Here is a 26136-nt window from a genome sequence, read left to right as displayed (position 1 = left end):
TCGAGCTGGCGAACCCCTGGACATCCTTCAAAACCCAGTTTGGAGGACATCTCTGCTGTGAAGACTTCCTGTCCGCCCAGGAGCAGAATCAATCACTTTCTTATCTTGTGCAGTTACACGATGTATCACATCAGATTACAATCTGATTAAGACAGTCTCCCCTACAAGACTGAACATTCCCCAGGGGCAGGAACCAGGGTATCTACTTCAGGGCATCTGAAGGTGCTACTGCCAAGGTGTCTGCCTGCCTGAGGCTGCCTCGCCCTAAAAGAAATACCTTTTCCTAATCTGTCCAGAGGCATGGGTGGAGCAGGAGTGACTCTGGGAGTAAATTAGGTTGGTCAAGGTGGGTCAAGGATGAAAGCTTGCATCTGGGGTTGGCCTTTCTCAGTGTGTGACCTTGGATAGGACAACTCATTTTAGTTTCCTCGTCTGTAATCTGGGGCTGCCACCTACCACAGTGACTGCGAAGAGCGGATGGGACCAGACCAATGGACAAGGCAGGTGAAGTCCTGGAAGGGCACTTGGAGCAGATGGGAGGGAGCAGTCCTGAGTGGGCCCTGCTCACTGCTGCCACCAGGTGGCTGGGGTTGGAGGGGAAGTTGGGGAATCAGTGAGAGGGGCCAGGCCCAGGGCCTGTGGGTGGCTGCCGGCAGACAGAGAAGAAAGGGTCAGTGCCCTGAAGGCAGGTGGACCCCAGCAGGTGGCCGACTAAAGTCCCTTGCCCTCTTCTGGGTTATAACCCCTGCCTCACGGGGCTCCCGGAGGAACAGTGAAATGACGGATGGCACACAGTAGATGCTCACTAAATGACTGTTCCCTTCTGCCCAGGATGGCAGCTGAGATGCACACCAGGGTGGAACCGAGGCTGAGGCCCCAGAAAGCCCAAGCCTCTTCCAGGGTTATCAGGGACCCAGGGATGAGGGGGGGCCCCAGTAGTGCCTGGTATCCCCCTCCCCAGCCCCCAGACCCCATCTTGCCTCCCCCAAGTTTTGAACCAAAGGTTCCCTAGGTATCGCCTTCATCCCATTTGCAGCACGCCCCTGCCCTAGATAACCCAGGCCTACTTGGGAGGCTCTGCTTTGGCCCCAGAATGTAAATAGGCAGAAGTAGCTGCAAACTAATTGCAAAATTTATTCCAGGGCTGCGAGGGTTGGGGGTTCTTAAGGGCACTTCTCATTTGGGGGCTGGGGGGTCTCCAGCCTGGCCAGGGGCACATGTTTCAGGAGAGAGGGGCGGGGACTGAGACAGGGTGCTGGAAGGCAGGGGCAGGGATGCCCAGCGATCTGCAACTGGGCAAGCTCAGCACAAGCTGCAACAGCATCATGAAAGCAGGACAGACCGTGGACGCCCGGTCTGGAGACAGAGGACACTGAGGCCTCTCCCTGGTGCCTGGCCCGGGAGAGGGTCTTTCAGGACGTAGGAGAGGGGTTGAGGTCCAGCTTCAAAGGTGTGCAGCAAGGAACCCAACGGGATAGGGCCAGTGAAAAACGGTTCATCAGCAATGTCCCTGATCTGAAGCCCCGTACACTCTCCCCGCAAGATCACCCTGATTCCCACCCACAGAGACTCTGAGCTCCCCGCAGGCCACATTGCTATTCACCTAGTGGGGTGGGGGACAGGCTTTTCTCTGGATTGGAGTGGGGGCTCAGGAATAATGACCTAGCACCACCCCCGGGGTACTCGGTATGGAGAGAAACCACGGGCTGTCCTTGGTGCTAGTCCCCCCCCTCCCAGTCTCAGTCCTCAGATCTGTCCCCTGCCCCTCCACATACATACCTTTCAAGGAGCATCTAAATTAAAATCAAATAACAAAACAAAAAAACTTCTTGACTACAGCCTTGCAGATAAATACCAGCCAGGAGGGCCAACTGTGAGCAGGGCTAGAATGCCGATTGTGCCAAACCAAACTTCTCCTCTGGCGGGAGAGGGTTAGAAAGATTATTGTAGCAAAATGCTTTTCAGATAACAACGTGTCAAAGTTCTCCCCTGCAGACATCAGATGGGGCAGAGGGTTGCGGGAGGTCTTTTTGTCCTAACCAGTCTCCCAGTGTCCTCCAGGGCCCAACAGTCCCTTGCCTAAGTTTGCAAACTCTGTTATCCTTAGTTTACAAAACAGAGGGCTTCCCTCCTGATCTCCAGGAGGGGGTCTGGAGACCCTCTCCTCTCTCGCCCGCTGATGTCCACTCGACCCCTCTCTGCCTCTGCTCCCAGGAGAGGACGAAGGGATGACTTCTGACTCAAGGGACGTTGAGGCCCACCAGGGAATCCAAACCTCTTCCCTGGGCCTGGGATCCAGACTCCAGGGCAGACAGCTGGGAGCAGGGGGAGGGAAGAGGTGGCTAGCAGCCAACTCCTTGGGGCACTCTGAGTGGCAGGCAAGTGCCAGCGGTGAGCGGGGACCACCCGCCCTCAGCCAGGCCCTGCTCACCCTCACCCACCTTCCCAAGCACAGGGCTTCAGAGAGCTGAGGGGCAGCGGCCTTCGTGGTGGGGTCCTGGGTCAGCGTAATAAAAATGAACCACCTGGAGGCCGCGGGGGTGCTGCGACCCCTCCCCTGGCCCCAGCCCGGTCCCCCTTTCCCCCGCACCGGCCTGAGTTCAAGTCTGCTTGGCCTGCAGCATCTCGATGAGCAGGTTGTTCCGGGGCATCTCGTTGCCCAGGTGTTTGTGGTACAGGTACTCCTTGGCCTGCATGCTCAGCGCCCGCACCTCCACCAGGCACAGCAGCAGCTGCTGGAACTTGTCCCCGCAGTGCGGGTAGTGGCACAGAGTGTAGTCGAGCAGGGCGGCGTTGGCCTTCTCCTGAGCGTCCTTCACCAGGCTGTGGTTGTTCAAGAACTTCACATCTGCAGAGGGAGGAGCTGGTCACCAGTCCCGTCACGCCACTGACCCCATCGCTGGCTCCACCCACACCAGCGTCTCTGCCATCACCAGAGACATGGGCACTGCCACCATCAACCGCAAACCACGGTCTCCCCGTCGCCGCCAGGGCGCCATGCCCGCGGTTGGCAGACATGGGCACCAGCATCGGTCACCAGCACCAGCATCCCTGGTTTTCACCCACACGGTCCCTGCCGCCGTCACCTACCAAACCGCAGTCGTTCCTGCCACCCCCAGGGTCGCCATCACCTTCGACACCTTGGTTGAATGTCACCGCCGCTGACACCCCTGTGGTTATCACACACTGGGCCACCGCCGGCCACCGAGCTACAAGCACCTGTCCCCACCGCTGCCGCCATTGTCATCGCGCCCACCGTCACCATCACCGAGACCATCGCCAGCCTCCCCTGGCACAGCCTCAGGCCTGCTTTTGAACCTCTCGGTTTCTTCACTGGCAAAGCGGAGTGACAGTAGCATCTACTTCACCAGATGGTTGTGAGAGTCCAGAAAGTGCTCAGAGGAACAAGTGTCTGGCACTTTCCTAAGGTTCCCTGGGTTAGTGTCATTGTTACTCCTACTCTCCCCATGTCCATGACCAACACCATCCCCCATGGTCAAAACCATCCTGTTGCCATCGTCTCCAGGGTAGTGACCATCCGCATCACCACCCGACCACCATCATCACTGTCGCCCGTCAGCACCGTCCCTAGAGTTGGCTCTGTGATTGGAGGGGTCCCGTCCACTACTCATTCCAGAGAGAGGCAGGCATTCTTTTGATCCACCTTCTGACCAATCAAGAGGCCCCAGCAGCCCAAGGAAATTCTCTCAAGGGGCCATGGGGAGGGGGCCTTGGATGTTCACTGCAACAGTATTTACAGTGATGGGGAGGTAGCCTGGATGGCCGGGTGGGGGCTACACCCCCAGGAGCCCTGTGCAGTAGACAGAAGTGATGCAGCAGACACAGCGCTGAGCAAAGGGACAAATCCTTTAAAGGGGCTGAGTGGGGCGGTGGGGGGGAAACAGAATAAAAACAAAAAGGGGAGATTCAGAGTGAGATCTATAAGGGAACACCATCTTTGCTGTTGTTGTTTAGTCACCAAGTCGTGTCTGATTCTTTTGTGACCCCACGGACTGTAGTCCACCAGGGTCCTCGGTCCGCGGGACTTTCCAGGCAAGAATACTGGACTGGGTTGCCATATCCTTCTCCAAGGGATCTTCCTGACCCAGGGGTCAAACCCATGTCTCCTGCATTGGCAGGTAGATTCTTTACTGCTGAGCCACTGGGGAAGCCCAAAAGTCATCTACATAAATTAAAAATGCTTGCAAAGCACTTCCCTGGTGGCCCAGTGGTTAAGACCCTGAGCTCCCAACGCAGAGGCATGAGTTCGATCCCTGGTTGGGGAACTAAGAGCCCACATGCTGTCCAGTGCAGCCAAAAACAACAACAAAAACCAAAACAATAAAAAATGCTCGCACACAAAACACAGACATTGTGTGAGAACAGGGACGAAATATAAAGGGACAGTTGCCAATGGGAGGGAGAGGTGGGTGGCCGGGTAGCTCTGTGTGGACCAGGAACAAAGGAGTGTGGTCAATGCATCCTCTGCCCAGAGGTCCAGTGAGGAGACAAAAATTAAGTGTCTTCAGTGTGAAATGTATGGTGGTTGAAATCCCAGCCCCACCACTTAGAATCGGTGACCCATGCCCTGACCTGAAGGCCTTCCTCCTCTACGAAAGGGGCCACTCCCACCTTGCAGCAGGGGAAGCTCAGGTGTGGGGGGCGGGGGGGAGCTGCACAGGTGCCTGGCCCCCGGGGTGCCCATAGAGGGCCAGTTTCCTGTCACAGGAGCCCTCCTCAGCTCCTGGGCAGCATCTTCAGCTGGTGCTCTGCCTAGGGTCTACCAGTCAGCAGGAACCCACAGACCCTGTCCGCATCCCTGATTCCTAGCCCCATCTGGCCTGGGATGTGGCGGCCGGTGGTTCAGAAAACAGTCGTCCATCCACTTCCCCTTGGCTCCCACCGCTCACAGCCCTGCCGCTGCGGGGGAGTCTGGAGCCCAGCATGCGCAGCCCTTGGCCCTTCTAATCCCTCTTAACACCCACTGCGCCAGGAGGGCTGGAGGCTCCTGGCAACCCTGATCCCCAGCCGCCCCCAGCATGCCCATCGAGGCCTGTGTTGTCCAAAGTCGGATTTAGGGAAATCCGAGCTGGACCTCGGGCGTATGGCAGGATCTGGGCACTCCCCCGCTCCAATCTTTCCCCCATGATATCCTCCTCCCCTTATACACTGAGTGAGCCAGGGTCATATTCTTCCTGGCCTCCCCAGAATTACCATGAGCCCATGAGGCATCTTTGTGCCAGTTATACAGAAGGTACCCCTTACCCACAGAAAGACAGCTTGGTGAGGGGCATGCAGGCTGGATTTCAGCCTCTACTTTTCCCCTGTCTAGGTGCCCTTGTTCAGTTAAACAACCTGTCCAACTGTACATAACAGCTCTGTTCCCTAGCCTGGTCCTCTCCAGATGCAGTCAAATGTCGTGGGAAGTCTCCCTACCTAACTAGCCTCCCTGGGGGTAAGAGGTGCCTCCTGGTCCCATCCATTTCCCAATCTCTTTCCAGTCCCATCTACCTTCAATCCCTACCATCCCCTGGGTTGGGCAATTCTCCAGTTTGTCTTCTGACAATTTACAATAGAAGGCTGGGGGTCCAGAGAAGGGTAGTGACCAGCTCAAGGCCACACAGAAGGAGAGGGGCCCAGAGGAACAGGGGAGGGTGCGGGAAGGACTGGCCAAGATGCTGCAGTAGAGTCAGGAGTGGGAGGGGGCTGGGGAGGACCAGAGCCTCGGCTTTACCAGGATTTACTGTTCCCAGCAGCAGTGTGACGGGGACAGCAGGGCGAAGTACAGGGTGGGGAGGTGCAGACAAGGACAGCTTTCAGGGACACACCCCTCCTGGCAGCTCTCAGCGGGCTGGAGACCCCCACTGCCCCCCAAGGTGGGCTGCAGGGCTGGGGGAGGGATGCACGGTCTCTAATTGAACCCCAGCCACCACAGTGCAAGACAGGAAAGTCGTCTTCCCAGCACCAGCCGCACCTTCCCCGCCCACCTCCATCAGTTAATCCCTGCAGACAGGAAGGCAGGCAGGAAAGGGTGTCCTTCACGCAGGCGTTAAGGACAGTGGAGCGTGCCTGGAGCACACAGTGGATACCAGAGCCGGGACTCGAACCCAGATCTCTCTGGCTCCAAAGCACTATGGGTAAGCAGGGGCGGGGTCGGGCCTGGACATGGGTTCCTGGGGGATTAGATGACATGATGACCTCATGTTCCATCCAGCCCAGGAGTCCGGTCCAAGGACCACCTAACATGGGGTCCTTAGTTTCCCCAGGGAGACTTCTGGACTCCCCCTTGGAGGGGAGCATGATCAAGTCATGCCCCTTCTCCTAGCCCCCTCTAAAGGGACTGCTGTGAAGATTCTCTGGGATGACCATGTGACAGAGCCTACATCCCTTGGGACAACACACCCTTCCTCCCTTAGACACAGGAGCAGGAGTCACATAATCCTGAAGGTGTCCCCTCCTGTGTCGGGGGCTCAAATCCCAGCTCACCGGCTGGGTGACTGGGGGCAAGTCTCTTCCCCAATCTGAGCCTCAGGTCCCCATCATCTGCACAATGGGGGCAAATTCAACTCTGCATCTCAAGGCACCTAAGAACCGGACCTCATCTGCTGCCCAGCTGTGGGCCCTGAGCCGCTGAAGGTTGGAGATGGGCCTGCTCAGCAGTCCCGGGGGCGGGTGGGTGGATGGGGGAGCTGAGAGATAGCACCCCCACCTCCGAGAGCAGCCCGCTAGCTCCGAGGAGCCGGGGGCCCCCAGGTTCTCAGAAAAGCCCCCTTTTCACGGTTTAATTGAATATTTGAATAATCCTTTCATTCCAGCGAGGCATAAAGAATGTTGTCCCAATAGCGGTGACTCAGGCAGGCGCCCCCGCGCACAATGGCCCCTCGAGTGGGGCTGCTATTCAGGCCGCCTTTTGTTGGCGCGAGCAGTGGGTAAATTGCAAACGCTTAAGGGAATGCTGCTGCCGCCGCCTCAATGCAAGTCAGGAAATCGAATGTTAGGTCAATCCATTAAGCTTCGATTAAGTCCTCTGCAGAACAATGCCAGCCGGGCCCATCTTCATAAACACCGTGATTGCCAGGAGAGAGGCACTAATTTTAATTAAACCTCCTTACCTGCCTTCGCGCCTGCCTGAGCCGGCTATTTAGACGCCAAATGGCACCCTTCTGTGGAGGCAGGCGAGAAGGGGCGGCTTGGCGGAGGGCGGGGTGGCCGGGGTTGGGGGACAGTTATCACACGGGTTCAAGCTGAGCAGCCCAGGGAGGTGCTGCCTGGGGCGATGCTCAGCACGCCAGCTGAAGGGTGATGGGCCACCCCTCTCTTGGGCCCCAGTCCCCTTGGGGACCCCAGTCTGGCAGTCTGGGTGGGATCTTGGGAGTAGCCCCCTCCCACCTTCCAGACTCAGGGCAAATCTTGCCCCTCATCTTGCCCAGATGTATCCGCTTCTCCTAGCCCCACGTCCCACCTCTGGCAGGGCTCTGGGCTGCCACGGGCATCCTTTTCCCACGCTGCAGTCAGAAGGACCTTTCCAAAATGCAAACTCGACCATGATTCTCCCTGCTGCAGATCCTTCCCGAGGGAAGGTTCAAGGTACTGGCCTGGCCTTCAAGGCCTTGCACAGCTCGGCCCCTGCCCACCTCTCCAGCCTCCTCTTCACCCTCTCCCTGCCCCACAGCCACACCCGAGCTGCCAGGATTCTCCCCATCCCTCTGCACCAGCTATTCCTTCGGTCTGGAACGCCCTTGCTGCTGCTTGCTTTGTTTCTCCCAGAATACTCCTGCTCGTTCAGCAAGGCCCAGTGCAGAGGGCCCTTCTCCAGGCTGATTTCCCCAAAATCCCAGCTGTCGTTGCTTTTTCCTCTTTGGCCCAGCTCTGCTCACCCTGGACTGCTCAGACTCCTCTCCTAACCTGGAACCTGTCAGCCAACAGCCTCTATGGCTCCCCTGGCTTCCTCTCACTGTGCACCCAGGAGCTCAGAAAAGCCTGGGTCACAGGACTTCTCCCCTCACAGCCCCAACATTCTGGACCCCACCTGGAGGGTCACAGTCATGACCCAGGTCACTCCCCCCAAAGACAAGGCAGAGTGTGAGATAAAGATGGAGAGAGACTTGTTCATTCATTCACTTCATTCCCTAACTTGCATTCTGCTAGAGGCAAGATCCTGCCCCCACCCTCCACCATGGTTGTCTCCTACCAAGCCCTGCAGCCTTGCAGACAAGCCGCCTCCAGCTACCAACCTGTTGTGCCAGGGTCAGGAGATCCAGCCTAGGCACCCAGTCCCATGACCACAGCCTAAGAACAGGGCTTCCCCCAGTCAATACTCCACTAATCACCCCACTCCCAGCCTTTATCTTACCCTCTGCTTCCCCACTGCCCCAACTCTTGGGCAGGCACACACTTGCCAGACTGTGACTATGATGTCATTTCCCACAAAGACAACGTCTCCATCCTGCCCTCCCTCCAGGTGACAAGACATTCACTTCCCTCCGTTCCAACCTTCCATCCCATCTATACCTCTGCTAAAAGATGCATTCCCCCAGCAAACTCCTACTCATCCTCCAAGACCCTGCTCAGATGTCCCTCTTCCAGGAAGCCTTCCAGGCAGATCCCTTGCTCCCCATCCTGGGTTCCCCATCTCTCTGTCTCAGGCCTGATGGTGCTGGGCGAAGGCCTCTCCCAGACTGGGAGCTGCCTGAGAGCCGGGGCACAGCATCGCTGGGCACAGGCAGGGCACTGGACATGGCATGCTGGGTGAGGAAGGACAGAGGGAGGCCGACCTGATGAGAGCCCAGAAGGAGGTGGAGACGGGAGTGGCACGGGCTGGGCCAGGATCAGGAGGGCACAAGGAGGCAGACACCAGACACCTGTGGAGCTGGGAGAACTGGTGGGCTGGGCTGCACTCTGCCCCTGCCCGGCATTTTTTTTCCTTCTTGGTACTTACCACAGTCTTCCAGGTGACACATTTTACTAATCATTTCATTAATTTGTATAGTTTACTAATCATATTAGGCTTATTGTCTCATCTTCCCTTGAAGACAAGGATTTGGGTTTTTTTGTTTTTTGTTTTTTGAGTGAGTGAATGAAGGAATGAATGAATGGGCAAAGGGGTCTGGGCCTCAAAGACACCCTTGGTGCAGGGAATTAGGAAAAGCAGGGAACCTCAGGATGGGAACCAGGTGTCAGAAGCTCCTGAAATCACATGGGCATTTTCTGGGGGTGGCCTGGGCACTTCCCTAAGGCTTTCAGCCAAGAATTTACCAAATTCTCAGGAGAGGTCCTTATTCCATTAAGGGCAAGTCTTAGACCTCATCCTGGCCCTCTGTCCTCCCACACAGAGAAACTCAGGCCCAGAGACGAAGCAGGCCCTGGACCAGGTCCCCTCACAGATTTATTCACGAAGGGAGGGGTCCTGGCCTCTCCCAGGACGCCCATCAGAGAACCGCCCCACCTTGGGGTCTCCTTGCCAGCCCCGCCTCCACCCCACTGCCTGCCATCCACCTGACCCCCCAGGCCAGGCCTCGCTCAGCCCACTCACCCAGGCTGAAGAGAATGAGGAACTTGAGGCAGACGAACTCCTGGCGATCCAGCTGCAGGGCATGCAGCTGCAGCACCAGCTCCTGCGCCCGGAGCACCAGGCTGTGCAGCAGGGAGCCAGCCTGGGCGGCCACCGTGGTCAGCTCCACCTGGGCGGGCACAGGGCAGGGTCAGCGACGCGAGGGCGGGGCGTGCAGGGGAGGCACGGCGCGGAGGCTGGGGGCAGGGGTGCCCCGCCTCGGGGCGGAGCTGGGTGGGGAGGCTTCTTCTCAGACCCCCCCATCCCTCCCAGGCTCCCGGCTCTGCTCCCTGCACGGAGCCGAGGGGCCCCACACAGCAGAGCTGACCCCGGGCAGGTGAGCGCAGAGGGAGCGCTGAAGGGTCCTTCACGCACACAGAGCGGCCGCCAGATCCCATGGCACAGAAAGCTTCTGTGTGGTGTGTGGCATCTGCAGTGAGTGCCACCTCGTGCCGGGTGTGGGGGCGGGGGCAGGGCAGCTCTGCCTGGAAACACGTGGATGCAGCCCCATGAGTGCCCCCCGGGGCCCACACGTGGACACCTGGACGGGGGACGCGGCCACACCTCAGCTCACGTTCACACGCATGCAGGGACACACTCGCAGGGTCGTCCACCCACTTCAGGATGTGAAAACACACACCCCGCTTGTATGGTCACATCTCAGGGTAACACACACACATCCACACGTCCACGTATATGTTCCCACTGACATGGTGACGGGCAAACCTCGACATCCACCCGCTTATGTGTGTGGAGATATCTGCACAATAAGATACAGGTGCAGGCACACGCACGCACACTCCCACGGCCTCAGAGACGTCCACCCACCTGTGAGCACTCATGCCTCACACTCCCTTCATGTGCACTCACAGGTGGCCTCCAATTTACCCGCTTACGACCAGCTTTCTGCTGGTGGTGGATGGCCTGAGACACTCAGGTGAGGACAGAGGATGAAGACTAAGGGCCTGGGTTGGAGGTAGGGGCTGGGGGCAGGGCCTTAGTGTCCGATCCCCACCCTACGCCCACGCCAAGCACCTGTGAAACCCACTCCTCCTGTATCCTCGCCACCCACCTCCACACACACACACCAGGAGTGATGCTCCCTCCATAGGCTAGACCCTGAGCATCAGCCTCCCTTTCCTTCCTTCTCCTTCCCTCCATTTTCCCTCCACCCTGTCTCAGCCCCTCTTGGAATCATGCCCTCCCAGGTCCCAAGTGTTCTGAGCAGTGGGTGGCTACCTTCGTTTCCTCTTCACCACCCATCCTGCCCTTTCCTCAAATACAACCTGGCTGTGAACTTCCCCACTTAAGACTCTTCTGATGCCCCCTGTTTGATTTCAGGAGCCAACCCAACCCCACCACTTCTCCCATCCTGGGGTCCCTATTTCCCCCACTCTAAGAGTGCCCAAATTCTGACTCTGAGCTCTTTGGGGCCCAGGCCCCTTTGTCCATCCATCCATCCATCCGTTCAGGATTTAGAACCTGCAAGCCCCCAGCCAGCCCTCCAGCTTCTTTATCTCTTACCTCATCTCAGCCCCACAGGGCACCTCCCCTCTAGACCCACCTCCCAGAGGCCCCCGGCAGCTCAGCAGCCCTAATCTGCCTCTCTGAGCTTGGCTCACGCCATCTCCTCCACATGTGTGGAGGTGGGGACTGTCCCTCCACCCCTGTCACTACCCGACCAACCCTTATTTTCTCTTTCACTCCTCAGTGCCACCATCACCTCCTCCCAGAGCCTTCCAGACCCTCCCCACAGCTCTGAGCTGCTTCCCCCCAGAGCAGGGCTCCCAGGTGCTGCCTCCTCTCCAGGTCAAAGCTAGGGCTGGTCAGAGGGAGGTCAGGCTGGTGGGCATCCCATGAAGCTGGGGAAAGGGCTGATATTCAGCAGTGTCTAGGGCTGGCCCTAGAGAGGCCTGGGATCTCTTCTGGGGCCAGAATTCTGGAAGCGCATAGTTGGTGGGGGGTGGGCGGGGCGGGCACAGTAGGGTCCGGTCACCTCCTGCCCTGTGACCAGCAGGATGCTGCCCTCCTTGCCATGCTGAATCTGACGGTAGATGTGGTCAAAAACCAGCAGCTCGCTCCAGCAGTTCTGCAGCAGTGTCATCTGGTCGGCCACCTGCAAGGAAGAGGCACACCGGGGTCCAGGGTCCAGTCCTGCTGGGGACCCCCCCCACCCCTCCCTCGCCAGCTCTGAGTTCAGACGCTCAGCCGCGTACGTGACCCGCGCAAGGTGCCCAGCCTCTGTGTCCAGTCTGCCCATCTGTCTTCCTCATCAAGGTAAGGCACAGGTCTGGCAAAATAATAAGAGGGTCCAGTGGAGGCACGCTGGACTTGGCTGGGCCTGGCTGCAGGCCATGACTCTGCCTCTTACAAGATGTGCGACCTTAAGCAAATTCTGTCACCTTTGTGGGCCTCATCTGGAGGCCCAGTTTTCTCATCTGGAAAGTGGGCAAAGTATTAGAAGGTGGTCCGGCACATATTAAGCCCTCAGTAAATGTTAGCGAATAATGTCCACCGAAACACTTTGTGAAGGATTCCTTCAAATGCAAGGGAAAATGAGTGTTAATTTTTCCTTGTGCCCATTTGGCCTGTGGTCACATCTCTAGCAGCCTCAACCACTCCAAAAGGAGCCATGTAGGGAAAACAGAGGGCTTCCCCTGGGTCTTGGGCAGAACCTTCAAGCTCAAGCAGGGCCCACTTGGCCTGCAGCCCAGCCCAGGGAATGAGCAGGTGGCTGGCAATGGTCTACATCGGAGGGAGGAACAGAAGGGCACGCAGGGCTGATTCTGAATCCCCAGGCTATACTCAGGGGCACTCAGTGTGAGGCCAGGGACAGTCTTCCAGCATGGTGATCACCACACTCTAGCCTGGCAGGAGTGGACCCTCGTGACAGTGACAAGTGGGACTCAGGACCATGGGATGCCAGAGCCAGAAGGGCCCTCAGGGAACCCCTGGCCTAAACTATTTCCAGATGAAGAATCTGCCACTCAGAGAAGGCAAGGGACTCTCCATGAATCAGAGAGAAGCAGAGCCAGGTCAGGGCCATGGCCAGCATTCGCGGTCCACAGCTCACAGCGGTGACAAAAATTGAACCCTTCTGGGGGTTCAGAACGGTGCTGGGGTGCAGTGTGTCATCCTGGGAGGACACAGTGCAGACTCCAGTCCTTCTCGGCATCTGTGGCTCATGGACCAGCCACCGTCTACCCAACGGGCACTCCCCCGGCACCTTCCCGGGCCATGCCCTGCAGTGAATGCAAACTACATCTAGTCATGGTGTTACAGCTCCACAAGTGTTTGTGGTAGGTACTATGGAAAAAGGGGGCTTCCCTGGTGGCTCAGATGCTAAAGAAATCTGCCTATAATATGGGAGACCCGAGTTTAATCCCTGGGTCGGGAAGATCCCCTGGGGGAAGGGAATGGCTACCCACTCCAGTATTCTTGCCTGGAGAATTTCATGTATAGAGAAGCCTGGAGGGCTGCAGTCCATGGGGTCACAAAGAGTCGGACACCAGGGAGAAAGGACACTGAGCTCAGAGAGGTCAACTAACTTACCCAAGGTCACATAGCCCTATCTGGTCCATTTGTGCTTTTAACCACTAGGTATGGAGGAAGCCCCACCCTTGCCACCCCAGAGCTCAGGGCATGTTCACTACCGCCCCCAGAAAGCCTTCCCCTCCTCTGGACATGGCAACTACAACATCTGATGGTACTATTCATGTCTCTTCTTCATATCTTCCCTGATAACCTGTGGGGTCTGCGAGGGCAGGATTGATATCCAGCTCATCTCTCTGGGCCCCCCAGAAGAGGGGGCTCAGTTTTGCTTGATGAACAAATATGTGTTCCTCAAGACATACACAGATAGCACAGAGGAACTACCCTCAACCTGGCGGCCAGAGGAGTCCAGGCAGCCCCTGGCCTGTGGGGAACTGGCCCAGACCTGACCAACAGCTCTCTTCTTGGCGGGGAGAAGGGGGTAGAAGCCCCCCTTCCCCTCTGCTCTGCTCTTCTCCTGGGGGTGGCCCTGGGGCCAGTCCTTAGACAGACAGGAGGACAGAAAAGTGGACAAAGAGCAAAAGCAAGCTGCCGGACACACAGTCAGGTTCCTCCAAGACTCGCCTGCCCAGCCCTTCCCCAGCCCGCACGGCTGAGAACAAGAGCAAGGGTCTGTCTCTACCCTGCTCTGCGTTCCCATCCTCCTACTTCCCCTCACCTCCATGTCAAGAACCCACCACTCCCGTCCTCTCCCGGCAGAAAGTCTGTCCTAGAGCCTCATAACTGTCTGAACAAAAAAACCCGGGCTGGGGGAACCCAGGCTCAGGCAGAAGTCGCCCTGCATGGGAGGTGCCAGGAGAGACGGAGCAGGCAGGGGGCACCTCGCCTTATCTCACCTCAGGAAGTGGCCAGCCCTCCGAGAGCCTGCCCATCACTTCCAAGGAGGGAGGCAAGGCTCCGCAAGCACCTCGACCAGGCCCCGTTCCCCGTCATCTCCTGCTCGGGGAGTCACACTGGTCCATTTTGACCAACCCAGATGGAGACAGAGGGTGCAGGGATGGGCTCTGCCCACCTCCCACCCCCCCACCCACTGGGGCCCTAGGGAGCAGACACCCTTGTGCCTGAATTAAGGGAACAGGGGGTGGGGCGATGGAAGCACATGAGATAAGGGGGAGAATTAGGAGATAAGCTGGCTGAGCTTTGGGCAGAAAGCAGAAGGGGTCACAGTGACCCGGCTGGCCGAGCCCCGGGAGCAGACTCTGTACCCAGACCTCAGACCCCGGGAGTGGGGGCAGCCCTGCCACAGGGGTGGAAGGGGCGCAGGCAGAGAGGTGCACTATGGAGGCTGGACTTCTGCGCCCTGTACCTTCTGGTTCCCACTTAGCCACACACCGGGCCCTGATTTCCTATCCTGAGAGATGGGAAAATAAATCCTCCCTCCTTTGGTTGCAGAAAACATATGAGCCCAGCGGTGTCAGTCGTGAAGGGTTCCCAGGTGACTTATTCCAGAGACACTGCCCCCCTCTCCTGGGTTCCCCTACCCACCAGCTAAGCAGTTGTGCCTTCCAGACGCTTCACTCTCACTTTGTCTAGATGGATACACAAGGATACCAAACTCCAAACATTCCCCACACAGAGGAGCGCGCGCACACACACACACACACACACACACACACACACACACACACACTCCCCTTTTCATTAAAAGGAAAACCACAGGGCCAGTCCCTCTCCATAGGAAAGCAGGTGGCGAACAGGCTCACTTAACCGAAGAGGGCTGGTCTCCACCTTCCGCGGGCTTCTCCCTAAGCAAAAGGTCCTCTACCTTTGCCCTGCCACCCTGGCAATCAGGGCATTTGCAGTCGCAGCCCTGGGGTCCCTCATCAGCCGGGCCTGTCTGCTGGGCCCACCCCTCCAGCCGGGCCGCCACAAATCTTCCTGGAGCCTTGATACTTCGCAGCCTGCCTCGGAGACCGGGTATTTATGGGTGCTGAGATGACCTCCCTCCCGGCGGGCCCCCCTCCAGAGCCCCCTGGGGCCCGATCGGTCTGGCGGGCGAAGGCCAGCAGGCTCCGTAATTCTCCAGTGGCTGCCAAGCCATGGGCTGGCCCTGGCGCTCTCCCGGCCGAGTGGTTGGCGGGCTGTCATTTGTCAGCCCAGGACTGACAGAGTTACTGTCACTTAAATGAAACCATATATCTAAGCAGTTAAATCTGTTGCCAATTGAGGGCCTCGGAGCTGGGCGTCAAGCGTGAACTGATGTCAAGATGGGTCATTAGGCGTTCTTGGCCCTTGCCTCCACCTCCCTGATTGCTATCTTGCATCCTCCCAGCTGTCCTTCAGTGGGACTGTCCAGAGAGGCTGCCCGCCTGGGCCTACACCCTGCCCCCACTGAGCAGTACGTACAGGTGGGTTTCTGCTACCTTGCAGGTACAAAGCTGCTTTGGAAGCACAGGACAAGGTGGGTCCTGTCTTCTCTCAGAGCCCTAGCATGCTCAGAGGAGCACGGACGCAATATATCTTTTCTCCTTCTTCCTGTCCTGGCCTGTCTGCCAGCTGCAAGGTTAGCTTCAGTGGGATGGCAGCAGAGGGTGAGGGAGGGAGCTGAGGCCCGACTCACTGAACGCTTCCTGTGCACTGCGCCCTATGCTAAATTCTTTAACCTGCCCTCTGCTCACTAAGCCCTTCCAACAACCCTAGGAGGTGGTGATTATTTCCACTGCCCCCTTTTTACAGATATGGAAAACTGAGGCCCAGAGGAGTAAAGTCACAAAGGCACGCAGCAGATGAGTGGCAATCTGGAAGCTGCACACAGGCCTTCTTGCTTCCAGTCTGTTTCTAATCTCTGTGCCACATCATATTTAGCACACCATGATTGCATGAGATGGGACATCATGCAGAGACAGAGGGACATCGAGGCTGGGAAACAGGATGGAGGAGGGGAACCCCAAAAGGGCATCTGAAACCCCCAATATCAGCTCAGCAATGACTTCATGCCTTGCCCTGGGCAGCGAGACGTCATCAGCATCACAGGGGACTGAGTGGGTCTCTCTAGGGAGAGCTCCGGCTCTGCGGTGGGAGCCGGCCTTCCCTGGCTGGCTGTCCATCACCGACCGCCGAAGGACCTAGTCCTGGTCCAAGCTCTGCTTCCCGCCCTCCTTACCTCTCCAGCCCTGCCTCACAGTACTGCCTGGGGTTCCCTGACACATGATGCCTTTCTGCACTTCTGGACCTGATATTGTTCCCATTTCCTGGAACACCCTTAACCTTTTCAGGCTGCTTTCTGGAGAGGGGCAGATCAAGAAACCTCTCCTAACTTTCTAAGAGAGAGCCATTTGCTCTCCTACTGGGCTCCCTTGGCCCCTTTCTACTTCTCTCAGAGACCTGGGCACTCTGTGCCCTGTGTTGGCGTTATCTATGTGCATGTCTGTCTCCTCCTCTGGCCTGCAGCCCCCTGGGTCCCATTCATTTCATTGTCCCCATGCACAGGCCAAGGGCAGCCCCGCTCTAGGAGCACCCTCTCTGCTGGCTGCTAAGATGTGTCCTGCCCAGAGGTGAGAAATGAAGGGTCAAAGGGGAGAACAGAGTCACTCGGCTCCCCCCCACTTTTCTGCTTCCCTACCTCTGGCTCTGCAAACACATCAGCCCAGGTCTCATTGGACCAGTGGGAAAGAAGTTCCATATGGCTGATGAGAGGCCCTCTAAGGGCTGGGCTAGTACTTATCTGCAAGTCTCCTTTACAGAGGTTGGTAACCTGGGCTTGATTCAGAGACTCTGAGAAGGGGAAGCAGGAAGGTTTGGACCACAGAGAAGCCAGAAGCAGGAAAAAACACTCAGCAAAGCTGGGACAAAAGCCCTTCCCATCCTGCGTGAAAAACCCCTGAGAGACCAGGAAGGCGGCCAGAGGAAGTGCCCTGCCCCTGGATCCAGGGTTCTGGAAGGCCAGGAAGGCTCTGTTCCTCCTCCCCTCTGCACTGGGGGCTCATGGGAGGCTTGGAGGGAAAGCTGGCAACCAATCCAAGGGTCTCAGGACCCTCATCCCCGACTCAGGGCCTCCAGGCAAGAGTAGAAGGCAGAGCGGACTGTTTGAGGCCCTGCCTCTTGTTCTGTCCATGAGGGCGGCCTAGATAGGGGGCATGGGTGAGAAGTCCCACCCCACAACAGACACGTGGCACATTCCCAGACCTCAGCCACGACAGAGGCCCTCCACAGCCGAAGCAGAAGCCACCACTGCCAACTCTTGACTCCAGGGCAACCCAGGCCCCCGGCCCCACAGTGCCCGGTGGGTTCACAGTGCCCAGCCTTCATCTCACCCCTCCCCCACCCCGAGTCCAGCCCAGCCCCGGCAGGCAGTGCCCCCGGCCCATCCGGCCACATGCCCCTGGAGGAAGCCCAGGCCTACGTGGCGTCAGCCTGACAATGCTGCTCAAGGCTGCAGCGGCTCCAGCAGGGAGGCCACAGGCCCTGCTGTTTACAGCTAGCACCAGAACAGCCGGGGGGCAGACCTGGGAGAAGCGAACGTCAGCAGGCCTGGACTAAAGGCCTATCGTGTCTTGGTCTGAGCCTGGGAGGATGGGCTTTGGCCAGACTTGGGGGGCCGCTGAGGTTGGCAGGACAGCCTGACCAGAGGGAGCCAGGGCACTAGAGGGGCAGCTCTCAGCCTTTGAGCGCTTCAAACCACTGGGCAGGATGAGTGGGAAGTTGTTGCGTGTCTGGCCTTAGTTTCTCCTGCTGCTTTCCTGCTTATTTTAGCCACAGGTATCTCAATCCAGGGGGATGGAAGACCTTGCAGCCAAAGTATCTGGAACATGAGAGGCGGGCACTGCCATCCCCTACTTATCCTGGCACCTAGCTCTCCCTGCGCACACGCACACACACACATTTACACCTAGGACCAGCCACCACAGGGCTTCCCTCATAGCTCAGTCGGTAAAGAGTCTGCCTGCAGTGCAGGAGACCTGGGTTCAACCCCTGGGTCGGGAAGATCCCCTGGAGAAGGAAATGGCAACCCATTCCGGTATTCTTGCCTGGAGAATCCCAGGGACGGAGGAGCCTGGCGGGCTACAGTCTACGGGTCGCAAGAGTCGGACACAACTGCGCCACCAACCACCATGCACGAGAGATGCGGGGACAGTGAGAGGGTTCGCCTTAGGTAGGAAGGAGAAGCACCCCAAACTCCGAGATACTAACACCCCTTCTATGACATCTGAGGCTAGTGGGGAGTGGTGGCCTCTCCAAATGAGAGGACAGGAGGGCCTGGACTCTTTTCCTGATGCTAGGCTGGGGCAGGCAGAGGCAGCTTCCCAGGGACTCAGCTAGTCCTCTGGGAGAACCTACAGAAAGAGAAGTGTTCAGAGAGAAGCAGACTGGGAGAGAAAGAGACAGAGATTGAAGAGACTAGAGAGAGACAGGGAAACAGAGATAGCACACCAGGGAAAGAGACAACAGAAAGAGGCAGAGGCAGAGATAAAGAAGCAGAGGCCGCATGAGATAGAGACTCAGGAAACAGAGAAGGAGAAAGAGGGAGGGGTGAGTGGGGAGGTGGGAGAGGGGCAGGGCAGGCTGAGATGGACCAGAAATACTCGCTTCCCCAGGGTGGCCTCCCTGTCCCCTGACACAGCCTGAAGCCAGTGGGTATGCTAGTCCCACCCAAGAGGTGGCCAAGACTGAGACTCAGGCAGCTGAGAGGACACCCCAGGTCCAGCGGCCAGCCAGGTGGGAGGAGGGACTCACCTCCAGCTCCTTGAAGACCATGCACCTGCGTGCCCAGTCCACGATGGAGATGAAGGTCTGGTCAGCCATTCTGCACAGGAGGCTGAAGGGTGCAGGCTGGTCGGGGCGGCCTTTGGCCGGTTCCTGCAGGCAGCCCACGATGCGTGCCCGTACCTGGTCCTCATCTGGCTCCAGCTGCAGCAGCTGTAGGATAAGCTCGGGCACGCCAGGCCCCCCTGAGAAGGGCTCTGGGTAGCCGTAGGGCGGCCCGGGCTGTGGGGGGCTGGCATAGGGCTCTGGGTACTCAGACTTGATGGCGCGGCCAGGGAAGGCAGGGTAGAGGTAGCCAGCCAGTGGCCCGTGGGCGCTGGCCACAGCCATAGGCAACGCTGGGGCCCCAAAGTCGCCCAGCGGCCCAGCTGGTGGACCGGAGGCCAGGCCCTTGGGCTCAGATGCATGCAGGCCATGGGGCAGCATGTAGTCCGGTGGGGGAGGGGGTAGTGGGGGCACCCCCACTGGGGGGCCTGTCTCCAGCTTGAAGCCATTGGCTCGAATCTGTGCCTTCTTCTGCTGCTTCAGGGCCCGGTCCCGCTTGTACATGGGCCCAAACTTGTTCCGGCCACCTCGCATGCGGTCAGCGCGCACGGCTGTGGGCAGAGGCAGAGGGGGGGCAGGCTCATCCCCTCCAGGCCACCCACCCTACCACTCCACTCACAACTCTCTCCCAGATAGATCTGATTGGGCCTCTCCCCAGCTCTGCACCTCTCATGGCTCCTCTGGTGCCCTTAATCTGGCATTCATAAGTGTCAATCCCCTAACCTGGTGTTCACGGCCCTGGTTCCCTTGCCAGGTTGTCTATCCCTCACAAACCCCTGTCTTCTTTCCTTTCCACCTTACTACCTCTCTACATCTCTGCTTGGCATGTCCCCCACCCTGACTGTGATAGTCCTTCTGTCTCAAAGCCTTTCTCTCCTGCTTTACTGAACACCCAAAGTGTTCTGGGTTCACGGGCAGCATCCTCTCTTCTTACCCAGATGTCTGGCCTCTCACCCCAGAGCACTATCATACCCAGGGTGAGAACTCCCGGGGGCCCAGCAATGGGCTCAGGTGCCCAGCACAAGGCCTGGCAGGGAGGTGGTGATGGGAAGTGGGCTCTGGTCAGCCTCATGCCCAGGTGGGTTCCCAGGGTTCAGCTGCTTCTTGACTGTCTGCCTAACTCTGTTGAAGCCTTGTTTCGAAATGACTCAGGCTTCCCTTGCTGCCTTCAAATTTGAAGCTGAGTTTAGGGCTGGCTGGGGCTCTGGGCTGGGGGAAGGGACCTCCCTTGCTGACCAGATGTCCCTCCGCCTGGCCAAGAATGTGTCACCAGCCGGACCCAACAGGTGTATCTCTGCAGCCAAAGTGTGGCCCCTGCCCCTGCTCAGACAGGACCCCACCCTGATTTCCAGGCGAAGGGAGAGGAGAGGAGGGAGAGGCCGGTTCTCAGCAAGGAGGGCATCCCGGGGCCCACCCAGCCAGTCTTCCTGCCATGGGAGTGGGCAGCCCCGCTCCACTCCCTCTGGCCCAGGAGCTGGGGCCCTGGGCCCTGGGGGCAGGACAGGATATCCCCCTTCCATCAGGAGCCCTTCCTCTAGGTGGCAGGACTTATGGCCCAGCAGCTTTCAGAGCCACCAGGGGCCTTCTACATTGTTTAAAAACTTTAACCAACAGCTGCCTGCTCGGCGCACAGCCCGGCTGGGGCCAGCGGGGTGGAAGCCTATGACTGTCCACCCTCAAAGAGCATGAGTCTTTCCTGCTGAAGCGTTTTTCTTCCCCTCTGGATGGAGAGTTAGGGGTGGGGGTGGGGAGACAAGGATGGGTTCTCTGGGGGCACTTGGTCCCCACTCCCCAGCTCTCTAGGGCCTGGCTAGGGACCTGCTGAGTGAGTGAACTGAGTGAACCTTCTGGTTGGATGGGCGGACGAAGAGATGAGTGGTCTGGGTGAGTGAGGGCTGCACAGTGATGCTGGGTGGATAATAACACCAGTAAGAATAACAATAACACTAACCTGTTGAGCATTTTCTACATTTCAGGCCCCATGCTAGGAGCTTTTCATACAATTCTCTTACTAACTCAAGGCGGAAGATACTACTGAAAAGTTCCATCCCTCGTGGTAAAGAATCCCCCTGCAATGCGGGAGACCTGGGTTGGATCCCTGGGTTGGGAAGATCCCCTGGAGAATACTCCAGTATTCTGGCCTGGAGAATTCCATGAACTGTATAGTCCATGGGGTCACAAAGAGTCGGACAGGACTGAGCAACCTTCATTTTCACTTCAGATGGGGAGTCTGCAGCTCAGAGAGGGTTAGGGACTTGCCGGCATCACCCAGCCTGTAAGTGATGGCACTGGGATTTGAACTCCAGTAAAGGTACTGAAAGGTACTGAAAACCTTGGCTCTGGCTTGGTGTTGGATGTCAGTGGGGGTGTTACAGAACTCACAGAGGGAGGAACTCTGTGGGGCTCTGCCCCCAAGGGCTGGGGAGAGGGTGCTCTCTCTGGGGTTCACTTTTGCATACTTCCCAATCGCCCCCCAGGCTGGTCCTATCCCCATCCCTTCAGCCAAACCGGGCATCGGTTCTCACCCCCTCCCCCATAGGGATCGGCCCTAATTTCACGTGAGGGATTAACCGCCTGGCCTCAGAAACTTCAAGAAGACCTACGGTAGCCTCCCCTCACCCCTTCTCCCATCTCCACCCCCTGCCCCCTCGCCGTCAGAGGTCAGGGGTAGGAGGCACTGCACGCGCACCTTCCAGGCGCATCCCCACCGTCAGGCACTTCTGGAAGCGGCAGAAGGGACAGCGCTTGCGCTGCGTCTTGTCGATCTTGCAGCTCTGGCTCTCGGTGCACGTGTAGTGCTTGTTGTTCTGCACCGTGCGCTTGAAGAAGCCCTGGGGGAGAGGGGAGTCAGCGCAGGGGGGGGACAGGCTCTGTCTCCCCTTCCCGGCACCTCCCAGCCGGGCTTTCCGCCGCGTCCCCGCTCGTGGCTCACCCGCCGCCGCCGTTCGCGCCTGTCCCCTGCCGACCAGCTGCCCGCTCACCTTGCAGCTCTCGCATGTGAGCAGCCCGTAGTGGTAGCCGGACACCTTGTCCCCACACACGGGGCACAGCTCGTCCAGGTCCTCGTCGTACGAATAGTCCATGCCCACGGCGTCCGCCTGTGGAGGGAGGAGAGGTTCATGGCAGGGCGGGACGGCCGCTGGTAGTGCTGGGGGCCCCGGCGCGGTGGGTCCTGCGCCCCCGCGGCCGCGCGCCCCTCGGCCCCCTGCTTATGGGCCAGGCCCCTGGGCCCCACTGCAGCTCCGGTGGTCAAGGACGACTGTTGCAGGCCCCCCAAGAGAGCGTCCTGAGCAGCCGACAGCAGCACATGTGTCCGGAGCAGCTCCCGTGCGTGCGGGGCCCTTGCTGGCCCTGTCCCCGCACTCCCGCCGCTCCCGCTTCCCAACCTCCCAGGGGCTCCTCCTGAGAGGCCCCCCACCGCGGCAGATCTGGGACTCTCAGATTAAAGGCGCTTTGATCCGGATTCGTTCATTTAAGAACAAAACCCGGATTCTGAGAAAACGAGATGAGCTCTCCTGCCGGGGAGATGTCATTGAACCCCGGGTGGAATGGGGCCCAAGCGTTCTGGGGATGGGATGGGGACGAGGGAGACAGAGGCAGAGTCTGGGAGACCCAGAGATGGGCAGAAAAGAGAGCGAGAGACACCGACCGAGGCTACTTAACTGAGAGAGTACCCCGGGGGGCGAAGGAGACAACGAAAATCCGAGAGTGACAGAGAGGCATTGATGCAGAGTCAGAAAACCTGAGGGAGACAAGAAAGGTGAAGAGACAGCGAGATAGAGGTAGAGACAGAGAGTGCAGTGGAGACAGAGACGAGAGACACAGAGGGCAGAAAAGACAGAGATCAGAGGCCCAAAGAGAAAACCTCGGAGAGACAGCTGCAAAGCCAGAGACACGGTGGTAGACGAGAGACAGACCAAGACACCGGAGAGACAAGAGGAAACCTGGGAGATACCCAGGCAGAGAGACAGAAACACTGAGAGAAAACCTGGAGAGACGGAGGAGCCCGGCCAGGGGTTCGGGGACGGGAAGACGCACGGAAAGCGGTCGGACCCCGGCCCCGAGCTCAGAGGCGCGGCCCGGCAGAGTCGGACCCGGACAGGCGCTCGAGCTGACAGAGGCGGACAACGACGGCACCGGGCAGAGAGCCCGAAATCGCGGAGCTGCCGGGCCCCCAGGCCAGGAGAGACAAAGCCCGTGGGCGGCAGCCACCTTCAACGAGACCGAGGCCGTGCCACCGAGACGGGGACGTCGGGCGGAGACAGGCGAGGAGGGCGCAGCGGGGACAGCGGGCGCCGGGCGTGGAGCTGCAAGCCGGGCGCGAGGCGCAGAGACCTCGGACGGAGACCCCGCGGGCCCCGAGAGAGAGGCCGAGCCCGAGGCGGGGGAGCGACCTCGGGCGGAGAGTCGAAGTCCCCAGGAGAGAAGCGCGCAGAGCCTGGAAGGATCCGGGCAGCGCAAAGGGGCGCGACGGCGGCCGCGGCCCGCCCTGCGCCCACCTGGCGGCTCCTGCGAGCAGCAGCGCCCCGCGTCCGGCCACCGCGAGCCCCGCACCTCCTGGCCGCGCCGCCGCCGCCGCCGGCGATGAGCCGCACCCGGGCGCAGCGCCGCCCGCCCGCGATGACGGCCGCTCGGGCCGGGGGCGGGGAGGCGGGGGCTCCGGGCTGGCGGCGCGGGGCCTCGGCGCTTCCCCACCCCGCCTCCCCGCCCCCGCCGCCTCCAGGGCCGCTCCGAGGCGCACCTGGGACCCGGGCCCCTGCACTGCCAGTGCGCGCAGCGCGAACCCGCCGCGCCGGGACCAGGGGCCGGCCGCTCTATATGGGCTCCTGCTGTATTCGGGGGCGGAGGCCCGGCCCGCGCCCTCCAACGCCACCGAGACGGGTTCGTGTCTTTCCTCTCACCCTCTCGGACCCCCATCCGCATCCCGGCCCCCAGAGCCCGGGCGCCCGGGAATCTGAGCAGGTGCTGGGCGCCCGGGAGCCTTGGGCCACCCTCCTGCGGTGAAAGGAGTCGAGTCCCTATTTGTAAATCCTGCTTAGTCTTGGTGAGGGCCACGCTGGGGGCGCTGGCCGTTTTGCAGCATGGAAACAGGTAGGGCAAACGTGGGGAGACCGTGGCCAAGACACCGGTTCACGGCTAGAAACTGGGTCCCCACCCCCACCCCCGCCCAGGCACATTTCCTCAATGGAGATTTAAGCAAATCTCCCCTCTGCAGCCTTCAGTTTCCTCATCTGTAAAGAGGGAGTGATGACTGGACTTTAAGGGTGGCCTTGCGGATGAAGGGAAGTAGTGTTGTGAAAACACATGCCTGGCACTGCGGAATCGCTGAAAGCATCCAGTTGGGAGACCTGGAGCAAACTCTTCTCCTTGAGCTTCGGTTTGCTTGGCTGGAAATGGGAGCCGTAGTAATCCCACCCTTAGAGTTTTCCGAGGTCTGGTAAGGACTCAAACCACCGAGGGCGTGGGAGCTGGGAGAATAGAACCCAGGGGCAGGAGAAATCCCCCTCCAGTCCAGTTCTGCGCTCTTACTTGGGCTGGGCAAGAGAGTGCCTGACAGCCCTAGGGACAAAAGTGTCCTGGGGTCATCGAGCCAAAGGACTGAGCCATTGCTCTGGGCTGGGGGGCATCTATTCAGTCCCTCTCATTTTTCGAATGTAAAAAATTGAGACCCGAGAGAGGAAGGCGCCTGCTTGCATCCTGCCCCTGCCCCCTCGGGCATCTAGGGTCCAAGAGAGTGTTGTGAACAATGAAGCCGAAAAGGCCCGATCTTCAAGCAGGGAAATACCACAATTAGGCATTTGTAGCTTCGCGGCCGCCCAAAGGCTCAAATCTGAAGGCTCGGACCCTCGGCTGCGGTCAGCTTCGTCTGGGCCCGTGCCCCGAGGCCTCTGGCTTTAGCTGGAGCTGGCGCCTTGATCTTGCGCGCAGAGGCCTCAAGATCCCACGCAGACCACCTCCCGTCTCGCTCACCCGGCTGATGAAGGGCAGACGCTGCGGCCGACTTGTGAGGCAAGCTCAGACAGGTCACTTTGCTTCTCTGAGCCTCAATTTCTCCGTATATAAAATGGAAAAGGCCAGCCCTACAGAAGAGATTCTGTGGTTTCCGTGGGAGTCCATGGACCAGTCTTGGTGAGGAGGGAGGAAAGACAGTTAGTGCAGACCCCTCCACCCGTTACCCCAAACCCCTGAGAAGTCTGCAGGAGCTGGGGGGTGGGGGCCACTGCCACTCAACGGTCAGGGAGGGGCCCTCAGAAAGTGGCAACCAGGAGCAGCGGAGAGGGAAGGGGATTGAGGGGGAGGGCTGGGCTGGGGAATCCCCAGTCAGCTTCTCTGGGATGGAGCCCACCGGGGTGTCCTAGACCTTGTTGAGGAGGACTCAGGCGGTGTAAGCACAAGTCTGGGCTAGGGACCCGGGTGGGGTGGGACCTGGGCTCCGAGCCAGTTCTCTCCTTCCCCTTCCATTTAGATCCCCTCTCCCAGAGGTTCCACTGTCACTGGCTGGGAGCCCTTGGATTGACCCTCCAGCTTCATTGCACCCACTCCTCACAGTCCCAGGTTCTAGCTCAACATATAGGGAATCACAGCCCCTCACCCACCTACCCAGGGAAGCAAACTCAGACCTGGCCCAGCCACAGAACCCGGACTGACAGATGGATACTAGAGACAGAGGACTGAATCCACACAGAGACTCAGAGACATCCGCAGAGACAGCACAGAGTTGCAGGCAGGGAGACGCAGAGACCCAAAGACAGACCCAGGGACCACGGATGTGCATTCAGGCTACGAGGTTTGGGCCAGTGCAGTCCTGTGAACACCCGGCCACCCGGAGACAGCAGGACACACACAGACCCCCGTAGGGCCTGTCCCCGTAGGCCTAGCTCCTCCCGACAGCCAGCCAGGGAAAAGAAGGGGTAGCATGGTAGGAGGGCAGGTCTGGGGAGATCCCTGGCCCCTTTCCTGCCCAGAATAGCGGGCACCGGTCACTCAGTGGAGCAGGCAGTGGCCAGCCCAGGCCGCCGGGAGGCACTGAGGAGGGAGGCTGGCCATTAGAGGCCTGGGCCCAGGCCCTCACTTACGGAGCGGAAGGCGAGCTCGCACGCTGGATGAAGGTGGCCAGTGGGCACCGGGGGTCCAAGGGGAAGCTCCAGTGGCCCAGGTGGGGCGGTGGTGACCGTGGGCACACGGGAACTCCTTTACGCCACGGCGGGCGGCGGGCGGACAGTAGGCTGGCCCTGTCCGTCCGTCCTCCTCCTCCTCCTCCCCGCCCTGGGTGGGGGGGCCACCGG

General features: G+C 59.2%; 1 protein-coding gene across 3 annotated transcripts; it reads right to left on the bottom strand.

Annotated features, from left to right (window-relative positions):
• Positions 1-1117: 1117 nt before the first annotated feature.
• On the bottom strand, positions 1118-26136 carry NR5A1 (nuclear receptor subfamily 5 group A member 1). Of its 3 annotated transcripts, XM_043917916.1 has the most exons (8): positions 25927-26136; positions 24821-24975; positions 21832-21948; positions 21540-21681; positions 18776-19401; positions 11547-11666; positions 9533-9680; positions 1118-2848 (listed from the first exon to the last, which is right to left on the bottom strand). In XM_043917916.1, the coding sequence occupies exons 3-8, from the start codon at positions 21931-21933 to the stop codon at positions 2601-2603; spliced, it is 1386 nt and encodes a 461-aa protein (XP_043773851.1). In that variant the 5' UTR covers positions 21934-21948; positions 24821-24975; positions 25927-26136; the 3' UTR covers positions 1118-2600. The 3 variants fall into 3 exon arrangements, with proteins under 3 accessions (XP_043773851.1, XP_043773850.1, XP_043773852.1); XM_043917915.1 differs by lacking the exon at positions 24821-24975 and having other exon boundaries at positions 25927-26134; XM_043917917.1 differs by lacking the exons at positions 24821-24975; positions 25927-26136 and adding an exon at positions 23350-23467.

The sequence above is a fragment of the Cervus elaphus genome, chromosome 11, assembly GCF_910594005.1.
Source record: "Cervus elaphus chromosome 11, mCerEla1.1, whole genome shotgun sequence".
NCBI lineage: Eukaryota > Metazoa > Chordata > Mammalia > Artiodactyla > Cervidae > Cervus > Cervus elaphus.
The sequence above is the reverse complement of the archived record's forward strand: the minus strand, read 5'-3'. Positions and strand labels throughout refer to the sequence as shown.

What these genes read in the sequence shown, in the direction of transcription:
- NR5A1 (XM_043917916.1), bottom strand. Translation starts at nt 21,933, where the DNA reads ATGGACTATTCGTACGACGAGGACCTGGACGAGCTGTGCCCCGTGTGT. An exon ending in TCACATGCGAGAGCTGCAAG is followed by an intron (nt 21,682 to 21,831) that starts GTGAGCGGGCAG and finishes CCTCTCCCCCAG; the next exon opens with GGCTTCTTCAAGCGCACGGT. An exon ending in TGCTGGTCACAGGGCAGGAG is followed by an intron (nt 9,681 to 11,546) that starts GTGACCGGACCC and finishes GTGCCCGCCCAG; the next exon opens with GTGGAGCTGACCACGGTGGC.